Source organism: Lupinus angustifolius, chromosome LG19 (assembly GCF_001865875.1).
Source record: "Lupinus angustifolius cultivar Tanjil chromosome LG19, LupAngTanjil_v1.0, whole genome shotgun sequence".
Lineage (NCBI taxonomy): Eukaryota > Viridiplantae > Streptophyta > Magnoliopsida > Fabales > Fabaceae > Lupinus > Lupinus angustifolius.
The window spans coordinates 17,949,788-17,962,633 of record NC_032027.1 but is presented as its reverse complement, the minus strand read 5'-3'; the positions used below and the strand labels follow the sequence as shown (position 1 = coordinate 17,962,633).

General features: G+C 32.6%; 1 protein-coding gene across 2 annotated transcripts; it reads right to left on the bottom strand.

Annotated features, from left to right (window-relative positions):
- LOC109334611 (membralin) lies at nucleotides 2,797-11,702 on the bottom strand. Of its 2 annotated transcripts, XM_019570476.1 has the most exons (15): nucleotides 11,465-11,702; nucleotides 10,837-10,899; nucleotides 9,781-10,206; nucleotides 9,557-9,638; nucleotides 8,715-8,776; nucleotides 8,432-8,526; nucleotides 7,249-7,328; nucleotides 6,924-7,007; nucleotides 5,406-5,522; nucleotides 4,955-5,040; nucleotides 4,463-4,569; nucleotides 3,744-3,835; nucleotides 3,570-3,646; nucleotides 3,106-3,385; nucleotides 2,797-3,005 (listed from the first exon to the last, which is right to left on the bottom strand). In XM_019570476.1, the coding sequence occupies exons 1-15, from the start codon at nucleotides 11,615-11,617 to the stop codon at nucleotides 2,998-3,000; spliced, it is 1,812 nt and encodes a 603-aa protein (XP_019426021.1). In that variant the 5' UTR covers nucleotides 11,618-11,702; the 3' UTR covers nucleotides 2,797-2,997. The 2 variants fall into 2 exon arrangements, with proteins under 2 accessions (XP_019426021.1, XP_019426020.1); XM_019570475.1 differs by having other exon boundaries at nucleotides 2,797-3,385.

Genomic DNA, 12,846 nt, shown 5'->3' with positions numbered 1-12,846 from the left:
TGTGGTTCCGCTACAGAGTACACATCTGTTATCCTATAAATTATATCATTATACATATAGTTAAATATGATTGGTCAGAAAAATAATTAATTATTAATTTTTTAATTTAAAAATATTTTTCAACCAATAATATATTTAACGATATATGTAATTGCACAATTTATTAGACAGTGGATATTGTTGTGGTGGATGGGGAGGGGCGGCTGAAAACAAATTGGTAGATGATGATTAAAAATCCAGCGTTCTCTGACTTTCGCACTCTCAACAATGCATCTTTAGATATTTATTTTCACGTTGCGTCGTGGAATTAGGAATGGTAACGGGAGAGATCAGAATCGAGTTTGTTTTTATCTAACATTAAATCTAAAATTCAAAAGTTAAATAGGTTGAAGATAATAATTTCAACTCCAAACTTGTTGGGTTTCGAGTAACCTGAATTCAATAAGAACTATCTAAAACATATATTTCATATATATATATGTTTTTTATATATGTATTTACATGTCATTTTATAATTTTACATATATTAATCGAGCTCAGTTAGGATATTAATTATAACAAAACCAAACTTAAAAGTTGAATTCAAGTAAAACTTAAATCCAATCATATTAAGTTTTCTTCTATTAAATTTGGATTGAGTATGAATGAATATCTCATCTACATGTTTGGTTTTCATTGGGAGAGGAATCAAATTAGCCACACAAAAAAGTGATCATAATTAAGTCGCAAGACCTAGCAGTTTTATAATTAAAGCTCAAAATTTAATCAGACGGAAGAGTATTTATGAAGTTTGAAACGGGTATATATTTGTTGTCTCATAACAATGTATTAATGTTGTTTATGGTTTGTCAGAAAATGATTACTTATTAAAATTTTAATTTAAATATATTTTTTCAACAAATCATAATTACTGACATATAGAGTAACATACATCGTGGGACAACTTATAAAACATGAAGTTATTATCTTGCTTCGTTTTTTTGGCACCTAGTAGAAAAAAGGCAACTATATTCTATAATATCTTGACTACTCATAATTTGACTTGTAAATGTAAGTTTTTCTTCATGAAACTACATGTCTTTCTTAGTTGCCATTATTTATTATATAATAATATAATGAAAGAGACTACGACAAGAAGGAAATAAAATTTGAGACTTTTCAATTAAATATCATTCATAGCTTACTCAAGAATACACACAAAAAATCAAATCAAGACCCATAGCATGATAAATCTCATTCTTTGCATTATTCACTATCAACAATGTCAATATGGTTTACTCATAGTGTTCATTAAATGATTTAGAAGTTTCTTCTTTATTTAAAACCTTGAAATGATTAAATTATATTGATACTATATAAAAAGTTAAAAAGAGATTGAACTTCAATGAAGATGAGAATATTGGAAATAGGTGTTGAAATTTTAGATGCACTCATAGGATGTTGCATACCAATTCCTGTATTAGGAGGGGAAAATATGACTTTGTCACTAGACAATGTTGTCATATACCATGAACATGAGAATGTTATTCAAGGTCCCAAGAACATGGGAACAAGAGGTGACCTTGTTATCAACTTCCTCATTGACTTTCCCACAGAATTAAGTGATGAACAAAGGCAACAAGCTTTTTGTATTCTACAAGATTGTTGCTAATGATGCTGACAATAATTAAGCTTTTATCATAATAGGTGAGGTCAATTATATGGATCAAACGATGATTTATAGCAAATCATGTTTATTTATAAAACATTGATATATAAATATTTCCTAATTATTTCACCTATTTTCTTGATATCTATCTTCTTCTAAAAATTAGATTAGGTTTTATAATTGCATATTTGATATGCACTAGTTTTACACAAATATGTTGGAAATATGTACTATTAGCTGAACAAATTCATGGTTGTGTAGTTTGAGAAGTTCTAGTTCTAATTATTGGGTTCTCTGATTGAATTCATAGTATCACCTTAAAAAAAAGGCTTATAATAATAATATTGAAAATGTGACCTAGTCACATAAGCAGAATTAGAAATTAAAAAATTATCATAAAAAAATGTGACTTCAAAATAATATTACTCTTCATAAAAGAGTATAAACTTCTTATAAATGAGGGTTATGATCCTCAACTATAAACACAGAATATAAACAACTATATTCTCTTCATCTCATTAGAGGAGGAATTAACACCGACAATAATCTTGGAAGATGGTTACTGAACATCATTCCGAAGAATTGATGAACCCTTCAAGCCTGAGCTCTTTTTCCCTTATTGATGATTTGAGAATTGACTATATAAGGATCCTTCATCACATCTCTCATTAACTTTAAATTCCAACTAATAGGCTTTACTAAAGATACAAGTTATCTTAAACAATAGCCAACATATGTAACTAGAGTTTTCACTAGTTGAGTGTAACTTTTGTCCCCTAATCATATTATGAGAAGATAAGCATCAAACTAAATGACTCACTGAAAAGGATTTATTTAAGTGGCATTTAAGGGTATGTTCAGGAGGAAAGGAAAATGAATACTTGAGAACTATTAAATACATTTGTGAGATAATTCTTAAGCCTTTCATTTTTCTTCATTCCCCTCCAAAATCCAACTCCCAAACAGAGGAATATTTAAATAATTTATATGACCTTGTAAAGTTATTTTAGCATAGTTTAAAATGGGAAGGGATACACTTAATCCTTAATATTGTGTTTATAACTTTATATTGATTAATTCCATTCAACCTATAACTTTCAGAAGGATCAAACAGGCATAAATCTTCAGCATTTATAAATCAAAATATATAAAGATAAAAACTATATACACATTCCATTTTTTTTTCATTTTTTTTTCATCATTTAACAAGAAGCTAGTCCAATCACCTATATATCACATAATACATCATTCCTAGATTTAGAAGTTCTTCCACTCAGAATCTAGAACTGCTATCTGTCATTGTTCTGTCTCACGGTTTTCTTGTTCAGCAAAAACTTGTCCTTGATCTCTCACATCTCTGAACATGGAAAGAAAAGAGTTTAGGCTCTCAGATGAAGCACCTCCTAATATCCATAATAACAAAGAACTTAATGAGTTCATGGAACCAGGGTTAGGACCACTTTCTGCTTGCCCAGGAACCTGTACAGGGTTGGCTACCCTGTCTTGAGGGTTGGCTACCCTTTCTCCTGCTCCGTTCTGAGGCATTGGTGGCTCGAACCCGGGTCTGAACCCTGCCCCGGGAGGCAATTCTGTGTTGGTTGTTAATCCCTGGTTCCTTGTGTTCAATCTTGTGATGTGTAATGTTGATGCAAGGATAGTTGATGAGGTGATATGGAAGTCTGGGTGTTGTTGAAGTTGCGACCGTCTATTTTGCATGAACCTTTGTAATGCTGGTACCTGACAAACACAGCCCAAGTTCAACATGAACAAACTTATAATGAACAAAAAGAAAGCTTCTAAAATGTAAGTCAAATTCTATTTCTTGGATGCCTTTAAGGTAGTTATACTCCTCTTCCTGGGCTAAACAAAACTGAAAAATTGTTCGGGAACTTGTAAACAGCCAACAATCATCATTCATTACCTCAAACCGATTCCAAAAGTAGAGGATTAGGTGTTGCATAAAAGCCGCAGTTGTGGAGAGAGCCAAATATGAAAAACCTGGGTTTTATAATTTAGTTATTTCCAAATAACATTAACTAAATCAAACTAAGCCAAAATATTTAAAATAAAAAGAAAACAAACAATATGAACATACCATAAGCATAAGAGAAGAAATAGATGTGAAAGACCAGAAAATACAACAGAAAGAAGCGAGGAAAGAACTTCATTGATATCGGTGTTCGGACACTGCAGGCAACAAGAACAGTCATATTAGAGGACCACCAAACACTAACACAACCTCACAGATCTGCATGATAGTGTAAGTTTCCAGACTAATCATCTAGTCAAAGATTGCACAAGTTCAATGCCCCAGTTAAATAAGTTGTCACAAGAACCAATTAATGAAATGGCAAATAAACACCAGTTAATGGAATCTTCTTTGGCCATGGCCGAAATAAAAAAGAATATTTGGTTGAGCTTTAGTCCCTTTTAACCTCTTAAATTTGGCAGAGTACAATTGATTATTACTTGGACTTGGAAAGCAAGAGAAGTCCAATTGTCAAAAGAAAAAATAGAAACAGTAAACTTCTTATCCAACTAATGGTTATAGCTGACAATACTTCTGGCAGCAAAAATTACAATACAGTCTAACCAAATTGGATAAATTTACAGCTTAATGAGCCACTAGCATTGATTTCAGCACATAAACAAAGCCCAACTGGCTATAATATCCAAAATAAATGGATTTCTAAGCCACAAATCCACCGGACATGCTGTCTCAGCAGTGATTTCAAACATGACACCATACCTTCTGAGATCTATAACATTGATATATATATACATATATAGATAGAGAGGGAGAGAGAGAGAGACCTTATAAGAGTAAATAGTTCACACAACCAGACAAGAATCAAGACCATGAAGGCAAGTAGCTGATCATCATAGAACTCAAAGAGAAAAAACAGAATACCAATCATAATCTGCAGAAAACAATAAGCAGTTTATCAGCAAAACTAATAAAAATAAGAAATAGCACAGATGATATGTAAAATTCAAATAGATAATGTTGGCAAAAGTAATTATTAGAGAATAAGACCTAAGCCTAGCTTAGTTACTAACTGCTGTGACAACTGTCAGTGACAGTTAGCAATTCATGAATTGTTAGTTAAAGGAGGTGACTTGCTGTATATGTCACCTCCTATAGTATCTTCCTTTACAAGCTTTCCCTCTCTTATATAAAGGGATAAGCTTTCTCTATTGTATAACAATTAATTCATTCAATAAAGAATACAATTCAGTTTTCTATTCTTTAATTTACTGTCAGTTCTATCACTTATACAGTAATCAATTAAAATGAGTGCTTACAGGAACAAAGACCAATGATTCAATGACATGTACAAAGATCAGCTGAAATGTTGGAAGGTGATGCCGAGCATGGTGTTGAAGCTGCACTGCAAAGACCCACAGAAGTGAAAAGCTAATCTCATCCCAAGTGCAGAAAAGTATGGCAAAACCATGAACACTCATGACATATTAGAGTGTCAAATGACGCTACTGTTATAGTTAACTCACTTAATCCAGAAAACTTAATGGACAAAGGACATTCTGAATAAACCTTCCTATCACAAAGTGATAACATTGCTGGGAAACCCTAAACATCTAAAGATTGCCTGTAATTTATTTTAGCGAAATTGAAAGCATTAATCCATGGGGCAGTGAACTGAATGACTCGATAGATGCAATGCAAGCAAGGATCAGATCACTATACTAGTTTTCACATAATGAAACATCTGTATACAGAAAAAATAATGCCTACCCGTAAACTTCAGCATGCGAGTCTGTGTTTCTCTCAATGTAAACGAGACAGACATTGTAGTAGTAAAAAACACAAACAAGGACATCATAAGCACACCACACTTCGTTACAAGGTAATCTGCAAAGGTAAAATGATACATAGGTTACGAATCACAGCAGAAATTCTAAATTACATTAAGTGTCCCAAATTGATAATTAGTCGTGAATGAAAATGGTAACACACAAAATGGACCTGATTTTACCACAAAATCTGACATAATGGATGTTGTAAAACCAAACAATAGAAACATGTGGATTAATCAATTATAGATTTAAAATAGTTAAGGGGGGGGGGGGATCCTGGGAATTGATGTCTTTCAAAAGAGACTGCACAATTTTAGGCAAGTGCTAAATTATAAGCTATGACTTTTTCCAACATCCAAATATAAATTTTCCCTATGGAGGTAAGTACTTGACATAAACTAGAACACCAACGGTAACACACAATCTCTTGCATAACTGAGGTCCCAGCAAAACACCGTCCATCCCTATTCACAATCCATGCCCATTGTGTATCACCGTTACTGCTTGTTAGACCTACAGCGCTGTTGTTGAAAATATCAGTTAGCATACCAAAGAGAACCTTAGGTTTTTATAGAATGTTTTGGCTTTTTCCAAGAATGACAAGAGGGAGGGGGAGAAACTCAGATCTACGGTAAAATTGCTAGCAAGCAGGCAATTAAATGAAGAGAGAAAAGTAAAATAAATTGAACTTAGAAAGATAAGCAACAAAGCGTCAGTAGTCACTAGATTCCTTGCATTTCCTCTGCCTTCATCGATCTTAGTTGAGTGTTTTATATGTATTTTATCATTAACATTCTTTTTTAATCCCCCGTCTCATGAGCTTTGTCATGCCATATTTTTATAGGACTTCCTTCGATGTAATCCGTGCTCTATTCCCAACCTTTCTTTTGATTACATCCATTCTGAATCCAACTTCATCCATCAGACAGTAATGTCTATACTGCACATGCCCAAGCCACGTTGTTTAATTATATCTCATGTCTTGTTGAATCCATTAATTAACCTGCGAATAGCCATACATCCTGTATCATGGGCAGAAGTGTGTGGCATTCCTACAAATTTTACCCTTGAGTGTCAAAGGTTTCCATTTGTCAGATTAAAGTCTGGAACCAATGCTTTATTGCATCAGACAAGGGGACATCTAGTAATTAAGTCAAATTAAAAATAAGTATACAATTAATATATTCAGTAAGTTTTAATATCAGCGTGTTCTTCGGCATTAAGACACCACTGCAGTGAAGTTACTTTGAGGATTAAGCAGAACAAATATTGGAACATGTTAATCTCAAGATTTAGATTTAAATGAGTTTTATGCAGGAAGTACCTATAAAGACCTATAGAATATCACCAGGAAAACAGGAGAAGACCATAAATAAAGCAGAGACCATGAAATGCAAATAATTTAAACGAAGGTGAGCAGTACTGAATGAAGCAAATAGAAGGATAAATAACAAACCTCCAAATCTAGCAGGACCTTCAAGCGGTTCTTGTGCATAACTAAGGTTATAGAATTCCTTTGTTTGATAATTATAGAGGTAACCTGCAATGAAGACCCAAAAACAACTTGCGTCACAATTAAATCAAAATATGTAAACCATAGGTCAAAAGACTATGAAAGATTCAATGAACATAATTTATGATAGAGCATTAAGGCATCATTCAATCCATGTAGCTGACCCCACTTAGTGGAATAAGGCTTGGTTGTTGGTTATTGTCCAAGTGTTTAAAGTGGTGTTGAGTGAACAATTATATACAAGTTTATCCAGACGAAGTGCACTTACCTTGACCAGGAGAACTCAATAAGCTGTTGATTAAAATTGTATCATATCCGACAAATCTGTTTATGAGTAATTGCTGCCACCTGAAAATTAAGAAGATAGTCAGTTAGAAAAAGCTTTAGCAACACATGGATTTCGTATAAATTGAAGTAAAACGGAGTATATGGAGGGTAAGTTTAGCAAGAGGTGGACACACCCTACTGTAGAAGTAAACATTGGGGATCATATCATACCATAAGTTACTAAATGTAGGTATCTTAGATCAATCATACAAGACGATAGAGAAATTAACGAAGATGTGAACCATAAGATTCATGCAAGTCTGATGAAATGATAGAGTGATTTAGGTGTCACATGTGCTAAAAAGGTACCACTCAATCTTAAGGGAAAATTTTATTGCATAGCTATAAGACCTGCAATGTAGTATGGAATTGAATATTGGATGATAAAATATCAATGAGATGATAAATCTCTTGTAGTAGAGATAAGAATGTTGTGTTGGACGAGTGATTACACTAGACAAGATAGGATTAGAAATAAGTACATTATGGAGAAAGTTGAAGTAGCTTCTATTGTATAAACAATGATAGAATCACGCCTTAGGTAATTTGGCCATGTATGGAGGAGACCGTAGAAGCTCTCGTACGGAGAGTAGATCAAATGGATGTTAATTCAATCCCTAGACGAAGAGGGAGACCAAGAAAAACCATAGGCGAAATGATTAAGAAATACTTAGAAATCAATGTTTCATCAATAAACGTCATTTATAATAGAGCATCACGCCATTCTCTTCGATCCATGTAACTGACCCCACCTAGTAGGATAAAGGTTTGGTTGTTGTAGTCAATTAGAACAAGGTAAATCTTGCAAACATTATTAGATTTTACTATGTGACATCAAGAAATTCCAGGGTTATTTTTCCTATCAGCAATACAATTTACAACCCTTTAGAAAATAACCTGGCTACATGGACCAAGATAATCTTTTTAATAATTACCAAATTCTTTCAGTAACCTTGCACAATGATGTGCGCCAGTTCCCATTTACCATGTATCAATTCACAGCACTTCATCGTGTAAAAAAGTTCTTATAATCAAATTAAAGTGACAAATCACGTACTGATACCACATGCACAAACCAAAGGGTACCATGAATTGGTTAACTAAGAACAGGCTAACATATTTACCTGTTTCCAAAGCAGGAATGCCATGCTGATATGCTAACATTCACAGTGCGTATATTATGACGAGACTTAGCACTTTCAGGTAGCAAGAAATAACCCTGCAGAATAAAAACAAATTACATGATCAACAATAGAGAAGAGCAAACTTCAAAAAATGACAGAATCACATTTGAAGTGGCTTTAACACTGACAGAATCTACTTCAGAAATTAGAAGCATGTATTATATTGCTGAAAGTTCAGTCATAATCAGCTTAAAAAATGAATACACACAGAAGAAGGATATACCTTTTCCATGGTGTACAGATATGTGGGTTCAAATGATTTGCTTTTCTTTGTGATCCATTCCACTGAAATAGAAAATGGAACTTGTTGAACAATAGTACAAACATAGTGGTAATTGAATATGAGAATGAAAAACAAAGGAGAAAGGGAGAGAAAAATCAAACATTTAATTATTTGGGACAACTCCATAAAGCAAAGGCTTGAAATTGATTATCTAAAATACCTGCCCAACACTTTTTAAGTTTCTAATTAAAAGACAATAAAACTTCAAGAAACCTTTGATGTTTACAAAATAATCTTTCTAATGCAAATAGACTCAAAAATTCCAAGAATTCAATTTGGAAGGGAATCCATTTTCACACTATGCAACCATTACTATCATGAAAATTCTGCCCAGCAAAGAACATTATAAGCATGGCAGCTCATTACTTGCATGTCTCTCCGATTTGAATTAATCAAAGTCAACATAACTTCATTACAACATATCCTATGGTGTTTTGATTTCAGATAAAAATGTAAAATTCAATCCTATTTAAGCATCAATGCCTCCACCTTTTAAGGAATTACGACACTCCACAAGGCCTCTCAGCTCTCTCCTATTAGATAAAATATGTAAATTTTTAATCACTTTCTTCACCTTTAAACGAAAAATAACAGTTATTTAAGAAAAATCTTTCTATTACAACACAGCTATTAAAGAAATGAAAAGAAACCCAACCGCCACAGGTCTTTGTTTCCATTCATAATAATAAATAAAAATGAAAACAAATTCTAAAATTTGTTTTTAAAAAATGCAAGTTGGCAAGCATTATAGTATAAACTTAAGTGGAAAATAATGTAATCACCTGCATCATGGTTAAGCTTGTCCAAGTGAAGGATATGCATCCACTTGGGAATATCAAGATTTAGGTGTATACCTGCAACACTCTGCACTTGAAAATTCAGAGCTTATGAGAAACTTGATTAAATTTGTCATTAACTTGATTCAATAAATTCTGGCCATAAATAACTAGAATTTGCCATATTATGTGTCAAATTTAGCTCCAAGAAAGACTATATAGCTACATACCCACAGCTTCTGGAAACTTCCAATTAGCTGCTTTGTGTGTCTCCAAATGAATGATATACGCCTATACCACTTTTTACCAAAATGAACAACGGCTGCTTTCAGTGTCTCTTTGGCTGATAGCCCAAAACCATTCCGTGACTCCTCTTTATGGGCAGCTTCTTCAACCACTGGCCTAGTGTTCTGGCTACCTGCAGAGGTTTCAACTTGATGTTCAACCTCAGAGTCAGTCTTCCAAAACTTGAAGACCAACTTTCCCCTCCTAGCACCAAAACCAATCCAATTCCACCAAAACTTCGAAGCCAGTAAAGTTAACTCATCTACGTTGATACCAGAAACCTCTATCTTATCTTTTATAATTTCAGATTCAGGAGGACCTATTCTAGTCAATTCAGAATCGTTATGAAACCATAAACCATCACTGGTTATCTACAACAACAATGAAAGAGAGTGTCATATACAGAGAAAGACAACTAAAGGAACATAGAAAAGTGATTTCCTAAATATTAGCTAATAATGAAGTAGGTTATTCCAGCTATCAAAATTAAAGATCAAGGAAAATGACAATTTCAAACATTTACTGGAAAAGGTGATAATAGATTTAAAACTTGAAATCTGCAAGGAATACTTCAACATTAAGGGCTCAATTGGTGATCAGGATAGGTTAGTTTGTCCTATCACATTGCGATTCAGATTTTGATGACCCGGTAGGATCAGATAGGGCTATCTTGTCTGCATATCATATCATGTTCGCCCAATGTATTTCTATCCATTGGTGGAGCTAGGTTAGAAACCAGCAGTATAAGATAATGCAATCATTACAGTATTTTCCCCTTATATCCTCAAAATGAACACCACTGCCACTGCCAGGCTACCACCACCACACCAATGTCATCGTTATCTGGTGTGTATCAAACACTAGGCAGGATAAGAGCTTGCCCTTACCCTGAACTTGTTATGGCATGATATAGACCATATATTCAAATAGTTTGGTTCATGGAGCGATTGTTAAAAGCTCAAATTAGACTGTGCATTCAAAGAGTGGAAGGCAATATGTACCTTAATCTGAATAAGTTGGGCCTCCGTTCCCACAACTCCACGTAGCTCACTTGAACATCCAGGCTTAACATACAGAAAAATAAATTTATAAGCACCCAAAGAAAAAATTAAAGATAAAACAAAAGTCGAAATTGATTCTAACTCAAACAAAATTGCCATCACCAAACACAAGTCAATTATTTTAGCATCAATTCCTTCAAAATCAATTCTTTTGAAATCACTTCTACCAAAATCTAATGCTCATGTGGTTGTGTTCCGACACAATTAGTGATATTTTTGGTATAACCAAGAGTATCCCTCACCCTACGGATAACGAACTAATCCCTCTCGGGTTGTGTATCGTTTCAGGGATTGAAGCTTTGACCTTTGGCCTAGTACAATAAATGGGATCTTTCAACATCACTAGACCAATGTCTCGTTCATAAGTAACAACTTTTTTATTAAGAAAAAAGCTTGCTTAAACAAACGTGCCCTAATCGAAGTTTACATAATTCCTAATTCTTCAAGTTCACAACTTTATGATCAATTTGAGTTATATTGAAGCAGTCAAAGACTGAACCGTAAGTAATTCACAAAACCAAATCAATCACAGTGAACAAATCAAAAAGGGGTAAAAATGGAATTGAACCTGCTGAACGTAATTGGCGTGCATAACAACGAGGATGCAGAAGAGAGTAATGGCGATGAAAAGGTAAAGATATTCCAAAGCGATTCGAATTTTAGGGGTCAACATGTGAGAGAATCTCTCTTGAACGCGAATGAAGGTTTGCTCTGGATCCATCTTCAATTCAAACTCTCTTTGTTCTTCTTCTTCTTCTTCTCTTACGTTTAGGTTTTCATCATTTTCATCATAAAATCAAATGAACCATGATTTCAGATTATATATATTTCCATTATTACTTTCATTCTTTAAATTTGAGTAATTATGAGGTAATAAATATTATTAAATTTCACCAATGCAAACGTTTTATGTTGAATAAGATGCATGGCTTTCACTCTTTCTACTTTCTATATATAAAAATAAAAATAAGATAAGTCACAATTTTTTTTAATACTACTAATAAATCATCCCTAACTTTTATTTGGTAAGGAACTAATCTCTTTCAGAGTATGTGACTATCCGTCCCAATAAATGTCGCTCACATGAATCATATTATTAATATTTTGGTGGTCATTCTGAAAATCTAACAAGTCTTACCACACTAGACCAACATTTAGTTTTGTTGTTATGTAAGTGAGAATGTTTATTTCTAATAATAAATTTGGGATATATAATCATTAGATAACTATTTTTAATTTTAATCATTTAAATAATATTTAATGATTAATCTTAATTGTTCTCATTTTTACTCATTTAACAAACTTTATATATGTGACTAGTGCTATATATGTTGATGTGTAATTTTATCTAAATATGTAAAAATATGAATATAACATTTTATTGAATAATTTAACATTTATACATTAATAGTATAATAGTTTATTGATTTGTTAATGCATCAGCAACCAAACATGTGTTAATCATTTTTATCTTTAAATAAATAAAAATAAATAGTAGATAATACTATAAAAAATATTATATCATCAATATATAAATATTAAACTTTTAATTGAGTTCTAAAATATAAGAAATAATGGGAATTCTTATTCTATTTCGCAATCTCAAAGTTGAACATTAGTCTTGAATTATCTGTTGTATTCAATCTGGCTTGAGTTTTTATACTTTTGTCTATTCTTCAATTAAGTGAAGAATATAATTATTTATCTGATTGATATTGCTATTTAAATATGCGTGCATTTTTTATCTTTAAATATCTCTCACTCAAATAATTTTTTAAATTTGGAACTTGTTATCAATAATTTGTTTGAGTGGATTACTGGTATATCTATGCAAAAAGTTTTCTGGTGGGGTAAATATCATATTGCAAGAGAATATCATAAGTTACCTATTTATTTTCCTTTTCACATATATTATATTAGAATGGTAACTTTAGACATTTTGTGATATTG

Bases quoted from the DNA above. Each gene is read 5' to 3' on its own strand.
- LOC109334611 (XM_019570475.1), bottom strand. From the start codon at position 11,617: ATGGATCCAGAGCAAACCTTCATTCGCGTTCAAGAGAGATTCTCTCAC. The intron at 4,570-4,954 runs GTAAGCACTCAT...TGTTTTCTGCAG, and splicing joins AATCATTGGTCTTTGTTCCT to ATTATGATTGGTATTCTGTT. The intron at 3,836-4,462 runs GTCTCTCTCTCT...TGTTGCCTGCAG, and splicing joins GAACTATTTACTCTTATAAG to TGTCCGAACACCGATATCAA.